The 18,666-nt window shown below is 46.2% G+C and overlaps 1 protein-coding gene across 1 annotated transcript in view; it reads right to left on the reverse strand.

The window, feature by feature from the left end:
- Positions 1–17,197: 17,197 nt before the first annotated feature.
- Positions 17,198–18,666, reverse strand: part of PIFI (post-illumination chlorophyll fluorescence increase) — a 91,070-nt gene continuing 89,601 nt past the window's right edge. Inside the window, exons 7-8 of the mRNA XM_086810759.1 lie at positions 17,643–17,753; positions 17,198–17,541 (exon numbers count right to left, since the gene is read on the reverse strand). Coding sequence (XP_086666885.1) covers positions 17,413–17,541; positions 17,643–17,753 — 240 coding nt within the window. The 3' untranslated portion in view covers positions 17,198–17,412. The remainder of the gene's footprint in view (positions 17,542–17,642; positions 17,754–18,666) is intronic.

The raw sequence follows: 18,666 nt of genomic DNA on the forward strand, positions 1-18,666 counted from the left end.
CCTAAATCTGATGAGAAGCCTAACTACACAGCTTGCACGGATTAACTTGAATATGGAAGAAGATGTATGTATTGAATTATTGTTAAACAATTTTCCCCATGAGGACTATGGTAACATAGTCACCACCCTCACCAACTTGCCTTCCCCAACATTAGGTGATATCATTCTATCTCTTCTAGAAGAGGAAAAGAAGATCAAAAGGCAAAACACCACCAGCACCACTTTCCAAGATGAGGCCTACTTCACAAAGAAGCACTTCAACAAAGGATCTACATCAAAGTCAACATTCAAAGACAAAGGAAAGAGTAAGTGCCACTTTTGTAATAATAAGCATGGACACTTCAAGAAAGATTGCTACACCAAGAAGAGGCTATCTGCAAACCTAGTGGAGGTCGAAGATGAAGAAGAACTTCATGCTCATAAGGATCCTAACTCGTATGTAAATCATATATGCCAATTGAATCCTCTCATTTTGTAAACCAATAGACCAAATTTGGAGTGAGATCATGTTGGGGCTAGGGTGCCCAAATGAGTCTATTGACTGCCAATGCAACTGGGGTGAGTACAAGGTTAGGAGCATAGGAGTTGGTATATGTGTGATCAAGCTATGTAGCTTCCCATGGTACTACTGCCAAGGTTGAGGGTCATCAATTTGAGGGAGGGATTGTTGGATAAAATTGATGTATACATGGAAATGAGGGATAATATATGAAGCATAACCTTAGGGGAATAGGTGCAAAAGGTCAAATCTATAATCACCAGAATGAAACTCTCAAAATCAAAATCGACGCAACTCGACAAAGAATCAAGTAGGAGAGAAATTAGGGTGAGGAAATGTAGCTGATTGATAGCTCAGTTTACGAGCTAGAATCATGGAGAGAATTTGGGAGCATCTCATTAGTATCTTAAAAGCAAGATTAAGATCACCTAATCAGATATACTTAAAGCCTATATAATGAGACGCATATTCATGAATAAATAATCCTCACACTTTATATTATTATGATGGTTCTCTGTTAATTGTTTTGCTTATTATTAATCATTGAATCATGACATGCATGTTAGGCTTAATCACCATGATAATGCTTGTGTTTGATCCATCATGAACTTTAACAATTCTTTTTCCTCCATTGATGGAGACACGTATACATTCACTTACCCTACATCATCAGTGTGGCTAGAGTTGATTACATCAACATGATATGAGACATAATATGATCATAGACATCATAGAACATAATCATAGACATCATCATATCTAGAAAAGATGTTCTTTTGGAGCATCATTAAGAGTTTCTTCCACCATTACATTGGATTGTTTCTTTTCCTTTGACAAACAATTCTTCTCAAAGTGACCTACCTTGCCATATGCATTACATACAAGCTTAGGCTTGTTTCGATGTGATGACATTAGGCCATTACATGCCCCATCCTTCCACAATGGTTACATTTGACATTAGTTTTGTTTAAAAATTAGTCTCTCTACTATTTGTAAGCTTTGTTGTGTACCTTTTAGCTTCTTATCCTCTTCAAACAAGGAGGATTCAACATCTTCAAGAGTAAGATTTGAAAGATAAGTAAGTGTTGTTACCACCGAAGAAAACTCTTAAGCTATTGCATCCTTCTAGGTGCCTTGACCTGCAAGTTGCATCATAATACTCTTCATCTTACCTACATGCTCCATGAAAGTCTTTGAACTCCATATCAAGCCCACAGAACTGAATTTTCAACTTTATTTCTAATTTTTTTGCCCTAGCTCCAAATAGTTTTTCTAGCTTATTCGAGGCTTCTTTGGCATGCTTTGTTGGCTGATGTGATGAATGATTAAGACTTAACCCAATGATGGCCATGGCTTTTCTATCTTTATTTATTCATGCTTTGATCTTAACCTCAGTCCCTTCATTGAGCTTATCTCCATTTACTACCACCCAAAGCTCCTTTTGCATAAGTAAATACATGACTTTTGTTTACCATGTATAAGATCTTTCACTACTAAATTTATCCACGAAGATTTGGGTAGCCATGGCTCAATGAGGGTTCTTACTAAGATTTATAGTCGTATTGCAGCAGGCAGTGTCTAGTACCTTACAATAATTTGGATAAGATTTGGCTCATATTTGGATGCTAATCAAGATTAAGATTAGTAATCACTCACTAATCCCAAGAAAAAATGTTAGTAACTTTAAGTAGTCAATCATGATAGTTGTACTCAATAATGAATGAAGACGAGGTTAAGCTTCTGGTACTTGGGATTCACACTTTTCATCAAGGATTAAGAGAGCGAGTAAAACCTCAATGGAAAGAGAGGTGCAAACCTGGATCTCCCTCTCCACGCCACCACTCAAAAAATCGAGACCAGTAGTGTGTCAAGTACCTTCGAAAACACCGGAGGATGGCTGGGATTTGACCAATTTTGTGCAGGCTTGATGTAATTTGAATTTTTTCCAATTTTCTAAGTGCCAATGACTGTAGCATCGATTTCGACCAATTTTTGATGAATTCCTTTAATTCTTTCGATGTGCATGGATGCCCTAAGGTAGAGAGAACCAAGGCGTTCAATGGCAGCCCCACTATATGAGCTAGTGGATAAGGTCGCTTGTAATTGGTGAGTAGTTTAATTGATCTTGATAATACTACTAATACTAAGACTAATTATGCAATGGTGAGCTTAGCTCTATTACCAAGTTGAGAAAATATATGATTTGAGATGGCTATGGAGTGTGTGAGAGTTGCAAGAGAGAGCTATGGTGGGTGAAAGATGAAAGAAGGCATCATTAGAGTATGATATCAACACTAATAGAGGTGATTACGGTATAAGACAAGACTAATCAAAACATCACGACTTGAATTAGTGAGAATGACATACAATGCTTCATTTTCATCAACGTGGGGTCTTACATACATATCTCCAAGAGATAAGGACACTTTTGGTCTGCATGCTTGTCCACATGCTACTTGCCTACATCTACATAAATGCTACACATGAACTTTTCCCCACATGCATTGACCCATACACATTATTCTCACATACATAGAACCATTCATAATATCCCAAATCCTAAGGTTTCTACCCCCACATAAATCATAGATAACATAAACCTACATGGCTTGACATGCACATATACAAATTACACAATGGTCTTTCAAATATTTGGTCTCTAGGTAAATCAATGGGACAAGGTTTCCCCCTAAGTGCATTGCTCTATGTAATAGCCACTCATCCCATGCTCTTAATGAATAAACAAACTCCTTGCAAAGAACAAGTTACATGGCATATAGATTTCGAATGTAAATCACTTTGTTAGCCAAGCTTATGTAGATGACTCGTTTTTATTTCCATGCAATACTCAAGATGATGTTAAAATAATTATGGATGCTCTGGATCTATATGGTCTTGCAATAGGCCTGAAAATTAATTTTGCTAAGTCCAAGCTTCTACCGCTTAAGCATTGTGATTGGCACTCTATTCTTTGGCAGGGACAGATAATCTCACCAAAACAAATGGTCAGACATCTTGGGGTATCCTCTAGGCTAAGTCCAAGCTTCTACCGCTTAAGCATTGTGATTGGCACTCTATTCTTTGGCCGGGACCAGATAATCTCACCAAGACAAATGGTCAGACATCTTGGGGTATCCTCTAGGCTGGAATGTCTCTCTGAAAGTGAAAATAACAATGGGTGTTGGACAAGCTAAATTTCAAACTTCAAAATTGGAAATTATCTACATGGTGGTTGTACATTAGATTGAGAATAGTGCAATCCATTTTAATGGCTTATATTCAGTTTCACTTGCCTCTTGTTCCTTGGTCTTTGGGGCAGATTTGGATAGTTTCATGTCTACAACATTCGCATGTTTAAGGCGTACTAACGTGGACAGAAAACCGATCAGGCTACTCAAAAAACATTTGGTATGTACTCCAAGAGTGCATGATGGCCTCAATATACTGAATTTACACTTTCATGTTATTGCCAAGAAAGCTTCTCTTCTTTTGAGTTTCTTGGAGCAAAAACAGTCATGGACTTTAATGTTATCAAATCTTGTTGCAACAATGAAAACTCTAACCTTTGGGATGATTACTCATGTTGAAGTTATATTTAGATGCTTAGAGGTGTGCAGTCCTGGATGCCCGTTTTCTACGAAATTGATTCAAGGCTAGCAAATTCTGGTGGCCTAAATGAAATATTCTTGTAGACCGCATGATCAAGGCAACTCCTTTCGCAAAGAGAGCATCTATTGGAGTCATGCATTTCTACAACCTCTTGCTCTTTTATAGCCGAGAAAGGCTTATTTCCTTTCCACCAACGCAATCAGACATGTTGAAGATGTGGTGAATGATAGGGCCTATGTACTTTCTTTCCACAAGCTATGACACTTTATAGTCTAGGTCTACATCATAGACCGATATGGCAAACCATAGCTTCTTTACTACATGATTCTCAACCTATACCTCCTCTGGAATTGAGTCATAGCCTAAAAGATTGGATATTAGTGTGTCAAAATGCAAGCTACCGTGTGATGCCCTTTCATAATCTAACTGCAACCAGTGGATACAAATTGCTTCTTCCTCCACCTTGGATACAAGCTCATGGAAATTCACTATGGCACATTAACAAGTCTTGGCGTCTCTTTCGAAGATCTAGAAGAATAAATTACCCCTCAAACAAAAAAGTCTTCTTGCCTCATTGGTGATTTATTGGTTGGTAGTTTTCTAGCCAAAAGATGTATTGCTCTTGCATCTTGTAGAAGGTGTTCACATCCACGTGAGATGGTCTGTCGTTTTCAATAGTCTTGTCCCCATTCTCGTGCTCTTCTAGACAAATTGTCAAGACACCTTTGTGTGAGATTTGTGGACAAATATTTTGGCAGATTATTTTAGCTATTTGGCAACATTGCCAGAATTTGACACTTTCATTGCGTGCACTAGATTTTGGGCCCTATGGTCCATTTACCATGCAAGAAATCACATGATCTTCACAAGTTATTTCTTGTTTAGCTTTATTCAAGAGATTCCTTCTTTCATCTCTTAGGCATTCTTTCGACCTTGGAGATCTTCCCTTGCATTAGCTCCAAGTGCTCTTTGATTGCTTTTGAATTTTATTTGTCTCATAGTTGGACAGCTAGGCTTGTAACTTACCTCATGTTTTTTGTATTTTAATTGTGGGTTCTCTCCTCCACTTGGAGGTTTCCCACTAGTACTATAATATATTATTTTAAAAAAAACTATATATGTGTACTTATATGTGTATGCATATATTTGTGTGTGTGTGTGTGTGTGTAACCGTTTAACATATATTTATGTGTATGTATGTGTGTGTGTGTGTGTGTGTGTGGCCGTTTCAATCAAGCGTTTCAGTTAGCACTTGTTGAGGGGTGAAACGTTTCAGCGTTTCTTGCTCCTTTTTAAGGTGAAACATTTTGGGACTGAAAGGTTTCGCGGTGACGCTGGTACCAATTGCTCTGTGTGTGGCAGTGGCGGCTATGATTAGTTGCTATAAGATGTGACCCGGATACATTTGTAGTTCCGCTTTGTACACGGATTGTAATTCCGATTGAAACCTACTCTTCCTTTCTACCTCTAGAACATGCATAAATAGAGACACCTCCAAAAGCACTTTCTTAAACTTGTGCACATATGCATTCACCATTTCACCTTCATTCTGATTCACCCAATCCCACTTCATTGTCATCTCATTTAATGCATTGGGAGGCAAGAACTAGGCATAAAACCTCTCCTTAAACTCGTCCCATGATCTAACAGGATTTGGAGAGAGCTTCTCAGTAAGCCACCAATGACCAGTAGTACCTTCCATAAACATGCTTACATGCCAGATCATGGACTTGTAAGTGAAATCCTCATCACTAAAAGCAATATCAAACCAAGCAATAAGAGGAAGTTTCTTTGATGCATTATATTCCCCATGATATATATCAAACTTCAGAGATTTATCTCTGACTTTGAAGTCACGAAAGTTTGATGCATTATCGTGTATCTCAACATGTTTTCCTGTATGCATGTCCATTGGGACAACCCTTGTGACTAGCATCATTTTGGGAACAAAAGGCGATGCATTGGACATATAAACATGTGCCCTATAAGCTTTAGGCATGTCTTTTCCCTCAACATACATTGGTGCATTCTCATCCATAACTTTTGTCTCACGAGTACGCTCGAGGGCATGAGTAGCATGCGAGATACACGCAATACCCACACCAACAAAAAATTACACATTTTTAGCCGGCAATGGCATTTGACATACACTATGACCACTGCCATAAACATTACATCCTCTCACCAGCTACATAAGGTACACCTGCAAGGCATAAAGTTGCGATGGTCTCTAATTACATGTGTTGCTTGTTTGTGCATGCACATTTTCAGCCCGGTAATGGCATTTGACATACATTACGACCACTTCCATAAACATTGCATCCTTCACGGGCTACATAAGGTACACCTACAAGGCACGAAGTCACCGATGGTCTCTAATTGCATCCTCTTGACATGTGCTCTTCTTCAACCACCTGTGGAGATACCAAGACATGTGGGATCGTTGCATTTTCTCCATATGCATCCTTGGTACAAGCCAAGTAACGTGCTGCAACCCTCGGTTCCAGGTGCAACACTTGAGCTATCATTGCCATGGCATGATCCATAAATGATTGAGCTTTCTTGGCCTTCAAACGATCATGTAGCAATAGATCCTTGCGATAGAACTTCAATTCTTCTTCTCGTGCGTAAAGAAGAGCTTGTATACGAGTAAGTTTAGCCCTTAAGGCTATAGACTTTTCTTCCTACATTTTCCCACATGTTTATATTCCCTAGTATGCACCACATGAGTTTGTTGTTCCTATAAAGCATTGAAGCATGCATATCATTGTCCCCGCCTCTTGTGTTGGCATCTTCAGCATTCACTGTACGGTTGTCCATAGTATTCTAAGTGTAGAGATAGCTAGTGTTCGCGCAGTGATCGTCTTTTACGATTGAAGTGAGAGAACTGTATGCTCTGATACCAATGTAATTCCACCAGTCCATGTGGAATGTTTGGTTGAACACAATGCTAATCAATACACTTAAATACATTGAGATTTAATGAACAACAAGCACAATATAAGATGTAATTTACTGAATTGACAAGAGATGCACAATTAGCCAGAGTGGCTAGACCCTCCCTCAAATAATGTATATTGATCTTGGGAGAATCAAGTAGATAGTGTCATGGGCATTTCTGACCAGAATTCAATCCCAATCATATGAATACATCATTGCAAACAATATGGTTGTCGCGGTGGTGAAGATCTTCAACTCACACTACTCTCTCAAATGCCCACGCTCCCTACCATCTGCTCACTATTGTTCCACCCACACATGGTAGAAACAATCTGCACGAGAGCACATAGGAGAAGAGAACACTACACAAGGTATGTATGTGAACATGAAGTCCTATTAATTGCTTCCATAATTGAGCATTAAAGCTTACCAGTTGCAAGTAGAGTCAATGTTAGTGGAAGTCTTCGTGATGGAAGTTTTTGGAGTGTTGAATTCTTCAATTTGTGACAATCCTTCGCGATAAAGCCTTCAAGTGGATGGAAGGAATCCTAGGAAAGCTTCCCCTCTAGTTCAACTTGAGAAAGGAAGCCTAAAATTAGGATTCTCAGCCGAAAGACCAAAACTTAACACCAAATAAAAAAGATATTTTATTAAATTTCGATCATTGGGAGTGTATAGGAGAGTGAATACGACGTGGAAACACTCTTGGAAATTTAGAAAACACACTAGCAAGCTTGGAAGGGAGGCGCTAACTTCTAGATAACGAGATGTCCACCTTGGGTGTCAAGCAGAAAGGGAAAGTGAGTTGGGAGTAAGCTGGGATAGGCACAAGGGTGGTTGCTCTCTTTGAACAAAGAGGATAACATCTAGGCGGTTGGCAATGAGTTTTGTCCACCTCGGAACATCAGTGTGTGCAAACACAAGGCTGGTCATAATTTATGAGTGAGTGTAAACACAAGGCTGGTCATAATTTATGTGTGTCCCAGGCGAGTACACGAGATACTAGACCCAATGGCACACCAATCCTCTAGGCATTTCCAAGCATGTACACACAGGCCTAAGTCGCAACGGAAAGTTAAGTCCACAATATCACATGAGTGCCATCAATTCCCTGCATAACTATCATGGACGCCAATCCAATGTATACACATGATGAAAAAGCACCAGTGGACCAATTGGGTGGCCAAATGGTGACACGAACTTGAGACATACTAATCCTCTTCCAGTCCTCTCCCTTTCGCTATGAGGAGTAGCTCAGGTAGCCCTTCATACGGAACACTCTTATCCGCCTTTAGTCCGACCATTCCCTGGGCACCCATACTCATTCATTTGGATCAGCTCTGCCTCGGCTAGGCGCAATCTATGGGTTCTTGGACTCGCTTCAGACACGTACTGCCCCAATGGTGAACCCCTCTTTTGCCTGGTTTTCATCTTCACAAACGAATTCCACAATGGCTACATCATGAAAAAAAAATCTCCAGTAGTTGAATCTATAGTGCATGGCTATAACTCCATAGTAAGCACAGGTGAGTGATATGTGACCTCCAGAACTTCTAGCAGCCATCTCATCCTCATACATACTCCATAGCATTGTTTCCTTCTGGCGTAGCTTGTATCATCTTAGGCATTAGCAACAAATCTTGTGATGCTTCAATAGTTGGGTCCCTGTAAGTCAAGCAGTGATGTAGACTTGGTTCACGGAAGCCTTGAAATGGGCATTTGGCTAGCCATTGCTGGCTGCCTAGCTGTATGCAGCCTTTGTAGCAATCGTCGGGAGACATGGAGCCACTGCCTTTGAAATTACCCGACTTCGCAATAGGTTTGTTGGATATTGTGCTTGTTCATCTTGGATCCCAACACCCAATGTTTCATCAACTAGGGGATTATTGCATTACGGAAATCCTCTATGAGGAAGGTGGTGTGGACCGAGCACTACAACTCACTCATTTCCAGATCATCCCCAAAACCAACTCCTCAGCCTTCGCAACTGTGCGGACCCTGCATACCCACAACCATCAGAGGCAGGACGCTATGTAAGCTTTTATAGAAGATTTATCAAAGATTTTGCTAAAATAGCCATTCCTTCATATGAACTTACAAAGCTTACAAAACATGATGTTAAATTTCAATGGGGACCGAGCATTAAAAGGATTATGTGATATCCTAGATCTTGAAGAGGTGGTCATTAATGCTCTTACTCTTAAGGCACTCAAGATGGGATGTAGTCTTTCATGTCCATGTAGAGCTATTGGAGTTGTACTAGCACAACCCGAAACCTTGGATGCTTCAGGTCTACATCTTGGAGTTACACTCGTGCAACCAACCAGGGGGAACCTTGGATTTCCCATTTTACTTTGCAAAGTTCTTGGATCATGATAGCAGCAACACAGCCTAGGGCAACCAGTGCAGCGATGTCATTGAGGATTCCCCTGCCTTGCCCACTGAGAGCACACCTTCATGGATAACTTAAGGGCTTGACAAAAAACTCGGAGTGCACTTGGAGCAGTGCTGGGGCACATTTCTGCACTTGGAACCTGGGTCCCTCCCACTCCCCACCCTCCCCCACCACCCCACAGCCAACCATGGACAAAGCCCCCTCCCTCCTGATATTTGTTTCTGATACCTCCTCAGAAGGTTGAAGTCCTTTCTCGAGACGATGCCTTTCTTACTTTTGGAATTTCTTTTCTTGGAAAAAAAAAAGTATAATTGCAATGAGATTATAACAACACTCAACAAGCTTTGAAAACACATGCTCAATCTGATGCATTACCCCAAACCCCACTACTGTTGCTCTCTATGACACTAACTAAGTTGGACATACTTGAGGCTCTTCACTTAATTCCAACTCCACAAGAAGTCCCAAACTTTTTCTGGTGGGCCAAAACAAAAGATTAAGCCTCACACCCAGAGACGCATTCACTTGCATGCACGTGGCATTTACACATGTGAGTAGCATCTACATGTGAATGGCATGCATTGTCAATTCCATGTAAATGATCTCAATGGCTCTCTCACTTGCATGTTTTCAAATGGCTTTCACAACTAAGGTCTTTTATGCTTATAAGGTCAAGACAAGGTGGATTCTCTGCTACATTACATTCAACATCCTAAAAACACTGGAGCAACTGCTCGCTGAAGCTTTCGCAAACCCCCCCCCCCCCCCCCCCCCCCCCCCCCCCCCCCCCCCCCCCCCCTGCTCGAGCTGCCTTCGCCCTTCCCCACCTGCTCGCACACCCCCTCCCCGCCTTCGAGCCTTCACCTCTCCCCGACTGCTTGCACCCCCCCCCGCACCCCTATGCTTTTCGCGCCCATCGCCCCCCCCTCCCCCTTTTCGCGCCCATCGCCTGCCCCCGTCTCCTTCACGCCCCCTGCTCTCCCCTTCCTCAACGTCCTGCCCACCTGCCTGCCCCCGCCCGCCCTCCCCTCTGTCTTCCGCCCCTCCCCCTCTTCCCCTCCCCGCTCCACTTTTTCGTGCAGCTTGGTTCTTGCAGCAGGACCCTCCGTCTTCGCTTCGCCCTCGACTCAGCTTCAGACTCTGATGGAGGTTCCTCCCGCCCCACCTCAGAGGGACTCTTCCGCAGCCCCCTCGCCCGCCCCTGAGGATACCCCCATCAGGCTTTCTCTTTCACCAGAAGAGGAAGCGAGCCTCGCCGCGCAGAGGTGGAACACCTCCAGGCACATTCCACCATTTGCCGTATAGTTGGCACTCGCCCTAGCAGAGGGGAGATCCGGGATCTTCTCCAGGCCCACCTTCTTGCAGATGTGGGCAAGATCCTGGACGTTCAGTTACTGGACCGCGGACACTACCAGATTGAGTTCGAGACAGCCCAGAGCGTGGCCCAGGTCCTAGCCATGAGTCCCCTTGACATCAGGGGCGCTCGGGCCTTCTTCAGACATTGGCAGCATGGTTTCGACCTAGCAACGGCCGAGCAGGGAGAGCGCTTATTCCATGTCACAGTTTGCTTTCCTGGACTTCGCTCGCGAGTACCTTCCGCTCCTTTCTAGGATAGGATCATTGGTGGGCTCGGTGCTTGAGACTGGCCCCACAGCAGCTTCAGTGGTGGCTAGAGCAGCTCGCCTTCCTTCGGTCAGAGTTTTGGTTCCTGACATCTCCTCCCTTCCGAAGGTCATTCAGTTACCTAGGATAGGGGGGGGATGGATCGATCAGAGAGTGGAGTTTTTGGGGCTCCCGACCCAGTGTTTTATATGCAGGCAGGTCGGCCACCTGGCCAAGGCCTGCCCTCGCAGGAGACCCCGACCTTCACCGCAGCAGCAGACCTCCGACGGCCCGCCCATAGATGCAGCTCGGCAGGCAGCCTCCGGGACACCTGCTCAGCCCACAGAGACCTCTGATTGGCAGCCTGGACAAGGGCGCCGTAGAGGGAGACAGCCACAGCAACATGCCCAGAGACCGACGCAGCAGCAAACATAGCCTCAGCATCATTGGGTTCCAGTGAGGAACAGCTTTGCTCCCCTCCAAGAGGAGACCCCAACGCAAACTAAGGATTAGAAGATGCCAGCACCCCCTCCTTCACCTCCACCCTCCCCTCCCCCGTCCCCCCCTCCCGCCTCGCTTCCACCCTCGCCTCCCACCGTTCCCGCTCCCGCATTTTCAACGTCTCCTTCCCCACCCCCCACCCCTCCTCCCCCTCCGCTCACCTCAGTTCCCCGGGAGGCGCTAGCAGTACCCTGGCGCTCACCTGCAGTCCGGCGGGCACTAAGCACCGACCTTGCTCGTGCACCGCAGAGGAGACCTACCATGCCGATTCGTGCTTTACGGATATGCTCTATCCGCAGTCGGCTGAGTAGTCTCGACACTAGACAGCGCTCGGAGGCCTTCGACTACTCCTTTACACGCCTTTTTGAAGCGGAGGGCCCCCATGAGCCAGCACCCATCAGAGTTCATGTGGCGATACCTCCGGCCCGAGGGGAGGAGGCACTCCTCCTCCTTCCCTCTTTGCGGCACTAGCGACCGGGAGTGGACTCTGGATCTCGCTCTTAGTATTTTGCGGACACAGGCAGTTGAGTTTTCTCACCATGTGAGCGATCTGAAGATGACAAACGTGATAGGCCGACTCTGGGAGTTGGCACATTTCTTTGATACCGGGAGTGCGGATGCCTCCGGGAATCGACATTTGGTGGTTCGCATAGTGGCAGACCTAGCGCGAGACCCTGGCTATGTATGCATACATGAGGTTTCTCTCTCCGAGCGGGAGGCAGTCCCTATGGGACACAGCCACTGGCGCCTGGTCCGAGACACTTGCAGCACACCGGGTGGGCAGATTCATAGCCGCTCGGATGTGGATTACTCTCCATCCAAGCCGCTTGAAAAGGCCCACCGTATGGCTAAGACAGCCTTCACCTCAGCAGGTCATCCATGAGGATCATCTCATGGAATGTACATGGCCTTGGCAGCGCACACTATGTGCGTTATCGTAGTTGCTTGAGGCAGGAGCTTCAGAGATGCCTGGTTGGGGGCAGTATTGATATTCTGATGATGCAGGAGCACCATTTAAGTGAGAGCAAGATTCGGAGATATGGTTCGGTGATGCCTGGTAGATGGGACACATTTTGGTCTGCAGGTTTTGGCCCCTTGGGTGGGCAGGGAGAAGTATGTATGGTCATTGCGGATGTATGGCGGCAGGCCATTGTGGATCGCGGGGTCATTGTGCCTGGTAGAGTGCAGTATGTTATTCTGAGGATGCACGATGAGCACTTTGGTGTGCTCAATGTCTATGCACCCAATCATGCTAGTGCCAGAGCAGAGTTCTGGACCCTTGTTACAGATGCATTGCCCGAGGCCGCACATTGGTGTGTCGGGGGAGACTTCAACATGCTTGAGGACCCGGCCGATAGGGTGGGAGGCAGTCATGTTACAGTGCACGGCACGGAGCTTGCAGCTTGGGAGCGATTTTGTATGACACTGCGGATCACTGATGCATGGCAGCATGAGGCTTTCTCCCGTTCTCAGGACAGTCTGAGTTTCTCTCGCTTGGATCGCCGGCAGGGAGGGACTAATCTATCACGGATTCATCGCTTCTATGTGGGCGACAGGTTCGGGGAGCGTGGTGGCTCCGTTGGCATTCTTGCTGGCACCTCCTTTTCAGACCATGCGCCAGTTATATTGACACTTGAGGAGAGGACACGGGAGACCAGCTTGCAGTTGAGGATCCCAGAGAGGATACTTACAAACCCTAGTCTTTTTGAGGGCATTGAGAGGATATGGCATGATAGCCAGAGCTCTGACCTGGATGCAGCAGGCCAATGTGCCCAGGGACTCATCGAGCTCAGCTCTTTTTTGCACGCTACAGCCTTGACACGACTGGGAGAGACACGAAAGCGGGAGCGTTGCTTGAGACGTAGCCTTGCTTCGCTCCAACGTCTTCAGGAGTAGCTGCCTACATGTGAGTGGGTGGCGTCCCAACTGAGCCAGGCACGCCAAGAGGTTAGAGAGGCAGAGGAGCAGAGACACGAGTTCTACTATCATCGCCAGACCTCTCAGTGGACGCAGCTTGGTGATAGAGTGACTGGGGAGTTTTTTGAGATCACCGGACCTCGCCATGCTTGAGCAGGAGTTCGTCAGCTCAGGAGGCAGGACGGATCATTAGCCACTGAGCCCGGGGAGATTAGAGCTATTGCCACTGAGTTCTATAGAGACCTGCTTTCAGCGAAGCCAACCACGAAGGCACGTGATGCTTGCAGACAGACTGTGTGGGACCATGTGCAGAGGAGGGTCACGGATCGTATGCGCACACTTTTGGGTGAGCCCCTTTCATAGCATGAGCTTGTTGAGGCTTTGAGGTTCCTTCCGCGTCATAGTTGCCCTGGGGAGGATGGATTGACGCCTGTCTTTTTTATGTGCTATTGGGACCTTTTGGAGTCAGGCCTCCGCAGGGGTTTTCAGCATGTTTTGGACACTGGGGTGATGCCCAAGAGTTTTTCAGAGGGCTTGATCTTTCTTATCCCCAAGGGGGAGGGAGTGTCAGATGATATTCGACAGTGCAGGCCTATTACGATCCTCAATACTGTCTACAAGGTCCTAGCAAAGGCCTTGAGTTTTAGGATCCAGCCCTTCCTTGGGAATTTGATTCATGCTACCCAGACAGGATTCGTCAAGTAGCGCAGTATCCTTGACAACATTTTCACCTTCTGGGAGGTGACGGCCTGAGCTAGATTTCTCGGTGAGGACTTGGTCGTTATGCTTCTCGATTTTGAGAAGGCATACGATAGAGTCGATGGGGTTTTCTAGAGGGCACTATGCTTCGCCTGGGTTTTGAGCCAGACTGGATTCGAGGAGTGGCGGCTCTATTCCACAGCTCGTAGCCAGGTGTTGATGGCAGGAGGACGGGGGCCGAGTTTTGAGCTAAACAGATCAGTCCGTTAGGGATGCCCTCTCGCCCCGTTCCTTTTTCTTTTCTTTGCAGAGGCTATGAGCATGTATCTGACAGCAGAGGAGGTTGGTTTGCGAGGACTCTAGTTTCCAGTCCGGGGTGAGGACCTGCTCGATTCTGAGTTTGCTGATGACACGGGATTGTTTCTGCATGGCCAGGAGGCCAATCTACAGAGGGTAGAGCAGTCGCTACACGTTTTTGGTGTGGCTTCGGGAGCATTGATCAATTGGCGCAAGACAGTGGCTTTTTGGATCAGTAGCGCTCCTGCTCCGGCATGGAGCCCAGACCCGGGTTTTAGATGGATTCCTCCTGGCACAACAGTGCGGTATCTGAGATGCCAGATTGGACTTGATTTGTCACCTGAGCAGCAGATCGCCCCGCTTCTTCTGAGCATTCAGAAGAAGCTTTTATATTGGAGTACAGCTCGGCTATCCTTGGCTGGGAGGGTGGTGGTGACAAATCAGGTGCTTTTAGCGTCTTGCTGGATTTTCTCGAGCTCTTGCATCAGCCAGGTACAGAGGCTGATTAGGAACTTTCTTTGGTCTGGGCGGGATGGTCAGCCAGCCCGGGCTAAGGTTGCTTGGGCATTTATTACTCTTCCGCTTGCCCAGGGGGGCTTGGGCATTATAGATCCAGCTGATCAGAGTAGAGCCTTGTTGCCGAAGCTTATTGTTCGGGGGCTGCTTCCAGGCGCTGAGCCTTGGAAGGAGCTTCTTTTTCAGCAGCTGCAGGCCAGAGCTCCCCCAGCAGGGGGCACTTGGGTACCAGAGATGCGGTGGATCTTCACAGAGATGAGGAGGACAGGCCTCAGTAGAGGATGGGAGGACAGATTTGCCTTGAGTAGCCTGCGAACTTGGGAGTTGCTGAGACCGGGGCTTTCCCAGAGACCTCCCACTTGTGATGAGGAGCGGGCCAGACAATCTAGAGCCCCGCGGTACGCACAGAGCAGGGTCATATGCTGGGTTCGCGGCCTCGTCTAGCCTGGGGACCATTGGCGGCAGGCCCAGCACGCAGTTTTGGAGATTGGCAGGCCTTTTGCAGTCTCCCGGAGGAGATCCAGGCGGAGAGGCTGAGTCACTTCAGAGGGGGGCTGATTATGAGGGATGACATTCAGGAGGCACTCACTGAGGAGTGGTTCACGTCTTTCGAGCCAGCGGCCCCACGGTGGATGAGAGCCTTTACACAATTGGAGATCCTGATTGTTGTCAGAGCTTGCACTGAGGATGGTAGATGCCTCTACTATGAGATACAGGATGAGGGCAGACTTCAGAGAGTTGAGGCCGAGTCGCCTTTGGTTGCAGAGTGCATCTTTAAGAGGCTACGGGTAGTGGCCGCCGCTTCTCGGAAGTGGCATATTGATCCAAACCCTGCAGATGTGGACTCCGATTGGCGCATATGGGCATATGCTGCGCGCCCCTTGGCCCGGCTTCAGTGGGACCTTGGCGAGTACGAGTGGCATGATCCTTATGCGTCCCCCGAGGCCACAGAGATCACCTTTTTCCAGTACACTGTTCGTTTGGGAAGGCATATTTTGACTGCGAGGAGGACGGTTTTTCCAGCTTCATCGGAGCACTGGCGGCTTCAGGGACTCTCACAGGAGTTCCTGGAGGATTTTTAGACCAGGCTCTGGGCTGGCAGACAGGCACGCAGGATCTTGGCTTTCCAGTGGCTGGTTGCCCACAGGGGCTCTGCAATTGGCACCTGGCTTGTCTTCAGTGGCCTTCCGCCGGCCTGCGTCCGATGCGGCCACCCATTGGAGACACAGAGACATTGCCTATGGGACTGTCCACAGGCGCAGTAGATTTGGCTGAGGATGCTGTGCATTTTGGCCCCCCTCTCTCCAGAGGGCATGTATACGTGGGGGGCCGCTGCTTGGTCGACTTCGTCAGGGCCAGCTCTAAGATACGAGACGGAGCAGGGCAGCTAGGCCATTAGATTCATTGGGGGCCAGCCTCGCCTTGTTCCTTCACCGGATTTCTCGACAACCGGCTGGACACAAGAGAGGGATTTACGATGGGAGCTCCTCAACAGATATGGTTCACCTGGAGAGCCCGTTGTTTCAGGGCTTTTGAGGGAAGACTGGAGCCACCAGCAGAGACTGTTCGGCCTATCTGGCAGGAGTTGATCCACACCCTGCGAGGACAGTTTGACCGCATCCGGGGCGACTCGGATCAAGCGATCTTGCGGTGCCAGGCCTTCCACACCATTGGCGCAGCGGCCCTTTCTATACTCTACACACGGGTACCCCCTGCTGGCACTACAGGCCACCTGTTTGGATTTTCCCCCCTCCTATTGTATGATATAGCCTCTCAGTTATTTGTACTTTTCTACACCTAGGGAGAGTCTCCCTAGCAGCCTTGATTGGATCTCTACTCTGCCTTCTTATGAGCAGGAGAGGTGTTTTAAAGCCCAGTGGGTTTTTTATAACTAACGAAAGGATCTTTTCTCGGGGGGGAAAAAAAAATCCTAAAAACACTAGCCTTCTGTCATGGATCTCGGTCGATGGAAAGCAGATCTGAACCGTGCAATCAATCTCTGCTTCTACCAAGGAAAATGAAGCAAATTTGTACACGTCAGGTTTGACAGAATTGTTCTTGTGCTAATAAGTTGTCAGAAGGTCATTTGCCTTCCGCAGAATACATTTCAGGAATTTCAAACTTTTTGCAGATTGTTGACATGACTGTCACCGGTTGTCTTGCCTAGCTCTGTTGTAGCTGTCTTCCCAAGGCCGACTTGTCACATGAAGGAGAGATTTGCATTACTTGCACTATCATGCAAAAGAATCCCACTAGAAAAATAAAAGGTTGCTGGTTAGGCTGTGATAACAGTTACAAGGATCCAATGTGCATTATAGTATCCTACTTTTTGTAGGTTAGAATTATATTACATGACGCACAGCATTGGATACAGTCCCTATCTGCAGTACAGCATCTCTTATGTACACAATGTATGCAAGCCAAAACTCAAGCCCTCTCATTCATCATCAGAGGATTCATCAGATATGTATGGGCAAGAGCCATCATCAACATTCGCTAAAGGATTGTAGAAGGGACTATCTGGGTCCGTACACCCAGGCACAATATCAAGGTCACACCGGTTGCCCTGTCAGCACATGCATTAGAAACAAAGATTGATAAAAATTTCAGCTCTGTTATGGTAGAAACCTCGTAAGCACAAAAATTTTTGTAACACTAAAACCATACCCCTTCATGAATCAAGCTTGCAGGGAACACACAGCGGTCCTCAACAAAAGCTGCATCAGGATAGATTGCATTGTCACAGGCGCCAACTTCAGACAGTTCTTTTGCAATGCCCTGCCAGTACAGGACAATTAACATCGTGCCCTCATGATTCCCATAAATATTGCCATTATACTACTACAAAACCGAACTCTGTAGATTAACTAGTCTTAAAATTCTTCAACAATAAGTTTCTCCAACTCCAGCATGTTCAAGCTCACAATTATCAGGACTCTCGCACTCATTGACCCTTTGGGTCCAGGTCCAGCAAGTTCAAGCTCAAAAACCCTTGGGGTCTTCAGTGGAAATTAACCCTCTCTCTCTCTCTCTCTCTCTCTCTCTCTCTCTCTCTCCGTGTTTAGTTTTCACGTTCTTTTTTAGTTTTTCTATTGCACTGTACACCCATGGTATCGTTGTACTATTCATGGTCTCATAGGCCCTTCGGGTGTTTTGTAGACGTTTATATATCTTTCTTTCTCTCTCTCTCTCATGGACTTGCAATTATGTATTTGACTCATAGGTCATTTTAGCATTCTGTAGGCGTCAATCTCTTTCTTTTTTTTTTCCGTGAAATGGTGTTTTATATTATATGTAAAAATGTACATCAGCCACATGGCTCACACAGAACCTATGGCCCCAAAAAAAACCCAACAAAAGATCCTCTAAAGGATCATGACCATGCAAACCTATACACTAATAAGAAAGCCTCCTAGCCAAATAAGCATCCCAGATAAAAGCATCAAAGGTGAGCCAGCCGAGCCGCCGTAGACCATAACGAAATAACATCTGCATCCAGTAGCTGAGCTGAGAGAAGAGAAGAAAACTGCCAAAGCAGCAAACCGCGGATACGTAGAATGTGCCCATGTATTCCAAACAAGGAATCAAAGATGAACCCATTCCGTGTAGTCCAAATATGCCAAAGTCCTATCCATCTAAGGAAATGGAATATCACAAGGTGATTGTCCGAAGTAATGACTTGAGGACAAAT

The sequence above is a fragment of the Cibotium barometz genome, chromosome 16, assembly GCF_041138505.1.
Source record: "Cibotium barometz isolate CiBa-2024 chromosome 16, ASM4113850v1, whole genome shotgun sequence".
Classification (NCBI taxonomy): Eukaryota; Viridiplantae; Streptophyta; class Polypodiopsida; order Cyatheales; family Cibotiaceae; genus Cibotium; species Cibotium barometz.